Source organism: Condylura cristata, unplaced genomic scaffold, assembly GCF_000260355.1.
Source record: "Condylura cristata isolate star-nosed mole 26May11 unplaced genomic scaffold, ConCri1.0 scaffold00005, whole genome shotgun sequence".
Classification (NCBI taxonomy): domain Eukaryota; kingdom Metazoa; phylum Chordata; class Mammalia; order Eulipotyphla; family Talpidae; genus Condylura; species Condylura cristata.
In genome coordinates this window covers 24,747,935-24,759,353 of record NW_004567106.1, presented here as the reverse complement: position 1 = coordinate 24,759,353, position 11,419 = coordinate 24,747,935, and the positions used below count along the sequence as shown (strand labels likewise).

General features: G+C 37.7%; 1 protein-coding gene across 5 annotated transcripts in view; it reads left to right on the top strand.

The window, feature by feature from the left end:
- Positions 1–8,169, top strand: part of TRA2A (transformer 2 alpha homolog (Drosophila)) — an 18,905-nt gene extending 10,736 nt beyond the window's left edge. For all 5 annotated transcript variants that reach the window (XM_012720994.1, XM_004677128.2, XM_012720996.1 and 2 more), the window contains 6 exons: positions 1,808–1,973; positions 2,896–3,084; positions 4,815–4,930; positions 6,629–6,760; positions 7,066–7,133; positions 7,281–8,169. In XM_012720994.1, coding sequence (XP_012576448.1) covers positions 1,941–1,973; positions 2,896–3,084; positions 4,815–4,930; positions 6,629–6,760; positions 7,066–7,133; positions 7,281–7,291 — 549 coding nt within the window. In that variant the 5' untranslated portion in view covers positions 1,808–1,940 and the 3' untranslated portion in view covers positions 7,292–8,169. The remainder of the gene's footprint in view (positions 1–1,807; positions 1,974–2,895; positions 3,085–4,814; positions 4,931–6,628; positions 6,761–7,065; positions 7,134–7,280) is intronic.
- Positions 8,170–11,419: the final 3,250 nt, after the last annotated feature.

Genomic DNA, 11,419 nt, shown 5'->3' with positions numbered 1-11,419 from the left:
CACTGCTCCCCTCAGCAGTGTACTTCGTCGATCTGCCTGTTCTGCTTCCCGCTCTGTCTCTGGTGAATCCTCTCACCCTCCGCATCTCTGGCCTCTACCCCTGTTCTGTACGAATAAATAAATAAATCTTTAAAAAAAAAGAGAGAGAGAGAGATAGTAGAGTTGAAGGCCAAACAACAAAGGCTTAAGCTTTAAAAAAAAAAAAAAAATGTTGTATTTAAATGTGCCTGGCATTTAAGGATCAGTGTTTGATTTTATTTCAGTAGTGTTTGTGTAATTTTTTTCCTCTATTGGAGATTTGATGTGTAATTTAATGCAAGGGTATAGGAAACTATTGAGATTGATTGCCAGCTATATCCTTACCTGAAGATTCTGACTTACTATGTCCAGGGTGAAACTCTGATCAATTGGATTTGGGATATGGGTGGGGTAGTGATTGCTGGATGATTCAGAGTAACAAAAAGTCTAGTGACCCACTACTGCTGGATTCATTATTAAATGTCCCAGGTGTTGGAGATGGAGAGAAGGTTGAAAATTAAAGATTTATTTAGGTGTACAAGAGCTGGGGTATAGGTCAGAGATACAGTGGGGTGGGGTGGGGATAGTGAGAAGAGACACAGTGGGCCGCAAGTAGGCAGATCCACTGAAATAACACTGCTAAGGGGAGCAGCAAATGAGACAAGGAAGGTCTGCTGTACCAAGTGGGTCACCTCCCTGGCCAGGGATCGAGCTTGTGCTGCAGTGACTACAGATAGCTTTATAATGCTATTTCTTAACCCTTTGGGCCACCAGAGAGGCCCTGTTATTGTTAGCTTTGTTTCATATGACCTTTCATTTCTCTTCACTATGTTTGCTCTCTCTTTAAGTTTCTGCTCCTTAGTATTTATATAGCATTTATTGAATGTCTTACAGAAGTAATTTTGTATGACTGTCGCCACCACGGGTCTAGGTAAGTTTAGTTAAATAAAGATGGGTCATATGAATAGTTAATAAACTGTTGGGTTAATAGGCACAAAAAGAGGACTGTCAGAGAGTAACTGGAAATAATCATAGGTGGGAGAAGGAGAGAAATTGATAAGATGCCACAGAGAGTTTAAAGAATAGAGGATTTTAAAATGAAGATTTAGGTAGGGTTTTAGGTTGTGATGAAATAATTCAACAGATGCTAAAACTAGATTGCAGAGGCTGAAGAAAGATTGGAAAGCAAATGACACTAATCATGAACGGAATATAGAACTTCTGATAGATTGAGAAGGTAAAACTCAAAGGATATTATAGTGGTAGTTGGTGGGTGGGTTGTTTTGACTGTGGTAAAATATGCAACATAAAATTTGCCTTAGCCATACAGGTCAGTGGTATGTGCAGTGGTACTGCACATTATTGTGTAGACCATCACACACCATCCATCGTGTAACTTTTCCTTTTGAGAAACAAACTACCAACTAAGCCCTCCTTTGTCCCCATACTCCCATCCTCTGGCAACCGCCATTCTTTCTCAGCATAATGTCACCAGGATTCATACATGTTGCAGAATATTATAGCATTCCCTTTCTAGTCATAGTTCTTTGGTCTTTTTGCTTTCTTTCTTTTTAAATATATACACCCTTAATATGCTTGTATGGCAAAGTGAAAAAAGTGAGGATAGACTTAAAAACAAGGAGAGAAGTTACTGTAGTGATGAATAAAACAAGAGGAAGCATACCCTTTTTTCCTCAGAAAGTTCTTGAAAATATTCAGGGATATGGTTAGATCTTTTGGTGTTAACCTTTGGTTTCCATATTTTCACCTCAGTTTATTTCTCTTAAAGGTCGAGGTCACGGAGGCATTCTCATAGACGTTACACTCGATCCAGATCCCATTCTCACTCTCACAGGAGACGATCTCGAAGTAGGTCATACACACCTGAATACCGGCGTCGGAGGAGCCGAAGTCATTCTCCAATGTCTAACCGGAGAAGACATACAGGCAGCAGGGTATGTTGGGGAGGGGGTGGTGTTTATTTTGGGGTTTGTTTGTTTTGTAGATTTTTGGTTTTATTCATATAAGAGCTGGGGTGTAGTCTGGCCATGCAGGGAGTGAGAGGACTCACCAGAGATAGCTTGGAGAACAGAACTGGCAAATCTACTGAAATATCACTGCTGAGGGGATCAGTGGGCAAGACAGGAGATGTCTGCTGACCATTTATAGGTTAGCTGCCTGGCCAGGGAATGAACTCAGGCTGTCATGATAGTACTGAAATTTAACCCCTGAGCCACCAGGGCTTAGTTTTTTCTAAGCTAATGAAAACTTGTCTCTCCTTGTATTTAATTGTGGCATATCTGAAGATAGGAAATGGTGAGAAAGCAATTGTTTTAAAAATGATTGATTGATTTCAGAAAATTCTTGAGTATGAATATTGCTCATATATACATTTTAAGTTTTTTTTTTTTACCCTGACCTTTCAATAGTTAAAAGTTAAAAGATGAATTTGGAGAATAAATTTTATGTTCCATGAATGAAAACAAAATGTACAAATTGAGTTGATAGTGAGAAATTTTACTATGCAGTGGGTGACAGTAGGAGGACTACTGAAAATTGTAATAATAGCAAACACATTGAGCACTGTGCAAAATCTTCACTATATTTAATATTCTTAGCATCTACATGAGGCAAATTACCATGTTATATGTTTTTTTGTTTCTTGATTAGCTAGCAGAGCTCAGGGTTCCCTTGAACTATTTGTTTGACTCTTGACACATCTTTTTTTAAATACTTGGCTTTTTTCCCGCGTTATACTGATTTCCAGGTACTTGAAGCAGTGATTTTGTGTAATTGTGAGGTATGGTAAGCAGAGTATTTGTATGTTTTGATTTTTATTTTAATGTGAAATTTTAAATTAATAATTTTATTTAACAGGCAAATCCAGATCCCAACACCTGTCTTGGAGTGTTTGGCCTCAGTTTATATACAACAGAGAGGGATCTTCGTGAAGTATTTTCTCGATATGGACCATTGAGTGGTGTCAATGTGGTTTATGATCAGCGAACTGGAAGATCTCGAGGATTTGCTTTTGTTTATTTTGAAAGGATAGATGACTCAAAAGAGGTAATGTTGTTTTTACAGTTGTCAGTTTGAAAATTTCTCCGCCTGATTCTTGAGTGAGTTTATTGATAAAAGTTGATTAGTAGACTCAGACCTAGTTCCTTAAGCGTGTCCACTTTCACTCTACCTCTCATTGTTACAATTGGAATGGCCAGTTTAACTATTTATAGGCATATCCTGATCACAGTCTCACCTTGTAAAGTGTTTGAGTTAATGGAAAAAGTACAGTGTTAAGTGTTGTCTTTGAGGACAACAAGCAGAGGACAACATACTCCAAGCAGATGACAAAGTTGACTTTTTAGAATTATGATTTAAATGTAATAATTATCAACTATTCTGCTTCATAATTAAAAGTTAGCAGTATAGGCCCTCCCTGGTGGCGCAGCGGGTTAAAGCACAGCACTGAGAATCTAAAGCCGCTTCCTCATGAGTTCGATTCCCGCCTGCCCTGGAGGTGACCACATGGCGTGGCAGACCTCTCCTGACCCGCCCGCTGCTCCTCTCAGCAGTGTATTTCGTTGATCTGCCTGTTCTGCACTCCACTCTGACTCTGGTGAATTCTCTCACCCTCCACATCTCTGGCCTGTATCCCAGTTCTGTACGCACAAATAAAATAAAATCTTTAAAAAAAAAAAAAAAAAGTTAGCAGTATGAAAAGAATTGATGTATCATTTTTGTGCCGTTCTTAATTAAAACTAAATTATCTTGATCATCTTCCTCAGAGATTTGAAATAGTGCTATTCTAATATATAAGGTATTGCATGATTAAGGCACCAGTAGCTTTGATTTCTGTATATTAAACTTCATCATAAATGAGTTAGAAATAATTCCATTTTTAGAAATATGAAACTCAAAACTTAATCAAACTTTAAGTGGCAGGTACTGGCATTTCTTTACCATCTTAAAATAGTACAGTTTTATATGTGCTAATATGAATGTAGCTCATTGTTGCTTTGTGCATTAGCATTGCTTGATTGTAACATAAATAGTGATTGCAAAAGTTAAATTTTAAATAGTTGCTATTGGATATAGTATGTAGAGACCAAGGATGGTACTAACCACCCTACAATGCAGAGAAAAGTCATCCACAACATAGAATTAGCAGCCTCAGTGTCAATAATGCTGAATTTGAAAAATAGATATTCTTATGGGCATTCAGATTTTTGTCAGTATTTTATGAATAAAATAAAGTGAAAATGGCAACTTAGTTCCAAATAATTGCTTGCAAATTTGTTAAAATGACTGAATTACTATGACATTTATTGGCATTAGTGTCAAAAGATAAATAAAAAATGAGAGCCCCAGAATAAACACAAGAGCATATTTGCTGCCAGGTTTCCTTTACCTTTGGAATTCACTAGGTGGCAGTGTGTTACTTAAGGAATGGCTTGAGTAATTTAGACTTCTCTGGCTGAATTGCAGTTTTGTTTTGAATTGCCTAGACTGAAACCAGTTATTGCAGCCTCAGAGTTATGCAAAATTTGAATTATGTGGTCCCTTCTCTGGCTATAGCTCACCCCAAACTTTCAGCACAGACCTCTGTATAACTCACAGAACTCAGTTCTACTGATGTGATTAACAGGGATATATAAACTCCTAACCCCTGATGCTTAAAGAAGTGTTTAGAGAATTTTGATTTTTCAAATTTAAAATAGTTAAATTTGTTTCCCTTTTGGTATTGATAGTTTCTCCTTGGTGAATTATACATGTTCTTTGTATGTTCTCCTTTGAAGGCTATGGAAAGGGCAAATGGAATGGAGCTGGATGGTAGAAGAATTCGTGTGGATTATTCTATTACCAAGAGAGCACACACACCCACACCAGGGATCTACATGGGCAGACCAACTCAGTAAGATATCAAGTTTCCTAAGCTTAAACTAAGCCAGAAATTTACCAGACATGTGCAAAACATTGATTTACTCACTCAGTTGATTAAGTGACTTTCTTAGAATTGAACATTTAATTTGTACTTGTTTGGATCATTTTATGAACCATTTTATTTTTGGTATACATATGTATCTGCGCTGGTAAACATTCAAAAATGAGAAAACATTTGCAAAGTACATTGCTGGTTCTTGTTGGTACTATATAAATTAAATTATTAAATGCCAGAACAGTATTGTATGCTTTTAAAAATATTCTTTTTTGGCCCTCCCTGATGGTGCAGTGGGTTTTAGCGCAGCATTGTGAGCAAGCCAAAACCGCTTCAGTGCAAGTTTGATCCCCAGCCCCAGAGATGATCCACATGGTACGGCAGATCTTTCCTGACCTGCCCACTATTCCCCCCAGCAGTGTATTCTGTCATTCTGCCTGTTCTGCTCCCCACTCTGTCTTTGATGAAGTCTCTCATTGCCCTGCACCTCTGGCTTGTACCTAGTTCTCGGTGCATAGATAAATAAATCTTTTTAAAATGTTCTTTCTCATAGGTGGTCTCAGAAGCCTTTGTATATGAGAAAGTATCTTGCAAATTATCATTTAGTGAAGGGGGGAGCCAATTTTCTTCTTCTTTTTTAAGACATTTATTTATGCATACAACAGCTAGGGTGCCAGCCAGAAGTGCAGAGTGTGAGATAAAGTGAGATAGAGATCAAACTCAGGATGCAGTGGCTCTAGAACGTCTCATAGTGCTATGCTTTAACCTGCTGCCCCACCAGGGAGGGCCTGGAGCCAGTTTTCACTTAGCAGAGTACATAACAGGGGACTTTTTTGTTTTGTTTTGTTTTGTTTTGTTGATTGATGCATTCAAGAACTGGGGTGTAGGCAGAGGTTTGGGCAGTGAGAGGATTCACCAGAGTGGTAACAGAAGCAAATTTTCTGTAACACACTGCCAAGATGGGCAGTAACACAAGAGAAGAGAGAGGTCTGCTGTTCCATGTGTGGTTTAGCTCCCTGGCAGGTGAACAAACTCAGGCCAAAACACCAGTAACATTGGACTGAGTCCCCCACCCCTTTATCTTTTTTTTTTTTTTTTAATATACACCAAAAAAAACTTTCTTTATAGTGAAAGAAGGCATTTAGGCTTTCTTTAAATTTTGAGACTTTACTGGAAGAAATGTGGGATTTGGCAAGGAAAACTAAAGCTAGTGTCACTGTGATTAGAAATGGGAAAAATAGCAGGAGAAAAGGCTAAAGAATTTAAATTCACAACCAGGGCTTCCCTGTTGCCACAAGGGGTTAAGTCTCAGCACTATCGTGCTGAGCTATCAGCAGCACACGCTTGATCCCCAGCCTGGAAGCTGACCCACAAGTGCAAGCAGACCTCTTGTCTAGCCCACTGCACCCCTCAGTGTAGCAGTGTGTTTCAGTCAGTCTGCCTGTTCTGCTCCCTACTCTGTTTCTGGTGGATCCTCTTACCCTTCACACTTCTGGCCTACATCCCTGCTCTTCAGTTACCATGGAAGTAATAAGCAAAATTTGACATGGCAGTAATTCACATGAAAGGATTGTTCTTTCTCCTTTATCTTCCCTCCATTTTTATTTTAGACGCCAAATGATACTGGAAAAACAATTTTTCACATTAATGTAAAACTTACACGTTTTTCTGTAGTAGTGGCGGCGGCGGCGGTGGCGGCGGCGGCGGTGGCGGCGGTGGAGGAGGTGGCCGCCGGCGAGACTCTTACTATGATAGAGGATATGATCGAGGCTATGACAGATATGAAGACTATGATTACCGGTACAGGTAAAGTTTTAGCTTGTGGTTTCTATTCTAAATTAGAAGGTAGTAATAGTAGTTGGCACTTTTAAACTGTATTTGATACATGATAATAAAAATATTTAAAATAAATTCGTGGTGCCTTCTTGAGAAAAGTGGGTGAAAATTGACTTTTCAAGACTGAGAACAGAGATTGTGCTTACTATTCTAGCATCATTGACATGTATAGGACCTTGGTTTTTTCTTTGTTTTTTGTTGTTTTTGTTTGTTTTTTATTTTCCTGCCTTTGTTTTGAGGCATCATTTGTATACTGACTCATCTTTTTCTTACAGAAGAAGATCTCCTTCTCCTTATTATAGTCGCTATAGATCACGATCAAGATCTCGTTCCTACAGCCCAAGTATGTACACCTTTTCATTTGTTGCATTAGTAATCTTATTTCTAAATAATGGTTTGGTTTTTTTACATAATTTGGGTATATGGGAACTGCTACTAGTTGAGGAAATACTAGGCAAACCAAACTAATTGGCTTTTTATTTTCTTTCAGGGCGTTACTGATAAAAGGAATAGTTGCTGTTGAAGACATTGTCTCTTTACTTTATTTTCATTCTTTTTGTGTTTAGTTCTGGATTTCCCCAAGCTTCTAATCCTGACTGTTGCTTTTAAAAGAACCTTTAAAAAACAATCTACACTTTGTTTAGCATCTATACTTTGTCAGTTGTATTGCTGTTTCTCACCCCTTTAATTATACTCTTAAATAAGATGTAATTGTTGTCATTTTGTGAGTTGAAACATCTTGAGTAAAAAAAAGGAATGCCCAGTGTTAAGCTTTTTAAATAATTTTTCTTTGCTTTTATAGAAAGTTAACGCCTGGCTAATCAGATGAAGAAAGAAATGCTTTTTTTAAAGCCTCTTTTGTGTTAGATACTGTATTTGATGTTGTATTAGAGATTGCATTTATGACGAACTCCTTTTTTAAACTTTCTTGGGGAAGATAGTAACATATAAAGTAGTTCAGTCATGTCAGGTTTGTTTGGGGTGGCATGGAGCAGTCAAATAGTTGAGTGTAGAAAATTTGATGCTTATAGAAGAAAACAGTTGGTCATTTCTTTTGAAGAATGGGATTTTTGAACCCTAAAAATCAGTCATTTTTTTAGAGATGAAAAGCTTGTGGACTCCTACAAACATGTTGTATTTAGAAAATTTGTGTTAAAATTTACAGACTTAAAATGTGATTTTTGTGTTGAATTTTTGAAGTTTAAGTATTCCCTTAATCAGTGAAGGATAACTCTTATTATTTATTACCTAGAGCAATTGTATACTTTGCTGTTAGAAATTTCAGTATTGGAACAAGCAGGCTGTTGTATAGTATGAGTCCTTAGATGATAACATGTGGGGGAAAGTAGTCTTAACTTTCAAATAAAAGTTAATTTCTTTGAAAATGAGTGTCTCTTTATTGTAGTACAGTGGGATGATTATGGTGCCAACCCTTCCTGTTTCTTAGTACTTTTATTTATAACTGAATATGTAGTCATCTCCAATCTTTAAGAAACCTTAGTTTCCTTCCTTCCCTTCTTTTTTTGTGGGCTAAGTTGTAAATAGTGTGGGTCTATTCAATACCATACAGGGTGCTAAAGGAAAAATAATAGTTTGCCTTCACAAAGCCAACGTTGTAAGGGGGGATCTCTGGTGGCAATCAATCTGTTGGCATCCACTGCAACACAAGTTCTATCCCTAGCCAGGGAGCTGACCCACATAAGCACAGCAGACCCCTCCTGTCTCTCTACTGCTCTCCTCAGCAGTGCATTTCAAGTCAATCTGTCTGCTCCCTACTCTGTCTCTGGTGAATCCTCTCACCCACTGCATTTCTGGTGTTACACCCTCTTTCTTGTATGCATAGATAAGTAAATCTTTCATTTTAAATAGTATGGAAAGAAGAAAGAAGAATTTGAAGAAAAACTTTAGAATACAAAAGAAAATACAATTGTACATACAAATTCAGATATAGGCAAGTTTACCTTAGAATGAAAGTTATTGTAATATAGCCATAACCCATGGATTCAAGAAGAATAATTGTCTCCTGTTGGACTGCCAACTTCTCCAATAAATCGCTAAAATGATGTTCTCTAGGCCTTTTTAAAACATGGACTTTTTCCTTTGGCCACAACAAACATTTACAAGAAAAGTGATAATAGACATCAAGGGGATGGACACTATTCCAAAAGAAATGCCCCACAAATATCGCCATGTCAAAACTGGAGGAGTCTAATGTTGCCCAGCATGCAAGTTGGCCTTGTAAATAAATAAAGGGCAAGGTTTGTGCCAAGAGAATGTTAATATTGAGCATATTAAGCATTCTAAGAGCCAGTATAGCTTCCTGAAGTGTGAGAACAAGTGATCAGGCAGAAAAAAAGCCAAACTTCAGCTGAACTTGGGTTCAGTGAAGTGCCAGCCTGCCCCACCCAGAGTTGTGAGAACCAATGGAAAGGAGCCTGAGCTAGTAGACATTCCCTGTAAATTTTATTGGGGGGTTGGGGTGGGAAGGAATGGGAGAGATAAAGGCCTTTGGAAAAAAACATGAAAAAAAAAAAAGGCCTTTGAACTATATAAAGAAATCATCTTTGTATTTTGGGATATCACTTCATTAGAAGTTCACAGCACCTTAAGAACTATGAAGCACATGTATTTGACCATTATAAAACTACTTGTATAAATTGGAGGTTTATTCAAAATATGTCCATTGCTGAGGTCAAACCTACTTTCCTTATCTCACTTTCAACCATTTTGCTTTATTTTCCATTTTGTTTTTGTAATAAATTTACAATCCTGAGATTTCCTAAGAGCATTTTTTACTATATCATTTCTTACTGAGAAAATACTGGGTTCACTGTACAGAGCTACACAGTAACATAAATGTTATATCCATTGTAGAGCACCCACCATCCATTGATCTTTTTCCCGTTTGTCTCCTACCTTATCCTACCCTGCCCTCTGGTAGACTCAAATTTGCAGTCAGATTTCACATATTTACATTCCACATGCATGAAATCTCCGCATATTTGTCTTACTAATTTCCACTTAGCAATATTCTATCCAATGCCATTTACGCTGCCCCAAATAGCAACAATTTTTTGGTATTTTTTGTATCTTAGCCTATTGACCTTGCCACCCAGTTAATTTGAAATTAAGTGGATGAATGGGCGAAATTAGTGTTTTCGTTTTATGGAAGTTTACACTGAAAGATAAGGTGGGGGTAGCCCTCCCTTGTGGTGTGACAAGTGAAAGACTCAGCACTAGGAAGCTAGCCACTGCTGCTTCAGTGTAGTTCAATCCCCCACCGACCCACATGGCACAGCAGACCTGTCCTGTCCTACCCTGGACTCCCCTCTGCAGTGTTTCAGTCTGCCTGTTCTGTTCCCCATTCTGGTGAATCCTCTCAACCCCACTTCCCTGCACCTCTGCCCTGTATCCCAGTTCTTGTGTGCATAAATAAATTAAAAAAAAAAAACTAAGATTATCCAAATTGCCTCAGAGAGAACAAAAAAAAGATGATTTTGTGAAGCAAATTTAACAAACATCTAAACCTAGTAAAGATAGCACACAAAAACTAAAAAGTCACATGAATGAAATATTAGCAAGTAAGCACATTAAAAACAAACCCCTCAGTAGTGTTTCAGTAGATTCTCTGATCCTCTTCCCCACTCTGTCTCTGGTGAATCCTCTCATACATACACACCCTCCCATCCCCACACCTCTGGCCTGTGCCCTATTTCTTGAATGCACAAATGAATAAATCTAAAAAAATGCACCAAGAGGCTTTTATTCTGTAGGTAGTTTATAGAGGGTAATACATTAATGTAATTAGCTATACTATAGTAAAAAAAAAAAAAAAAACATTTCTCCAGTTATCTAAATTTGACAAAATTCAATATCCCTAATTTAAGAAAATATAAATGTGAGTTGATCACTTCTTAAAATGATTGTATGTTGTTACAAACAAGTCTCATTAAAATCAATATCTTTGTGAAGTCATTCCTATTGAAGTAATTTCACTGCGGTTAAAAAACAATTTAAGTCATAAAGATTGGAAAAATTAAATTAAATATCCCTGTTTGTAGGTTACATGAAAGCAGAGTAAAAACAGACTCAGCAATAAAAGAATTCATGTATTAAGCAGCAACATATAAAATCAATACAAAAAACTGATGACATTTAAATCTATGAACACATCTAGTTAGAACATGTAAAAAAGAGAAACTTCATTTACAATAACAAGTTAAATAAGTAGGAATATTTGGAACTTTACAAATCTGTAAGATGTTAAAGTAGGTAGTCCAGGCCTACCTGGTAGCACAAGAGGTTAAGTCTCACTACTATGAAGCTGTAGGTGAGGAAGCTGACCCACATGGCACAGCAGACCTCCCTTGTCTCTCCCATTGTTCCCCTCAGCAGTGTATTTCCAGTGGATCTGCCTGTTCTGCTCCCCACTCTGTCTCTGGTGAATCCTTTCACCCCCTGTACTGAACTACACCCAGTTCTTGTACCCATAAATAAATCTTTAAAAAATATATAGGAAAAGGCCCTCCCTGGTGGCGCAGCGGATTAATGCACTGCAAAAGAAGCTTAAGCCACTTCCACATGAGTTCGATCCCGCCTGCCCCAGAGGAGATCCACATGGCGTGGCAG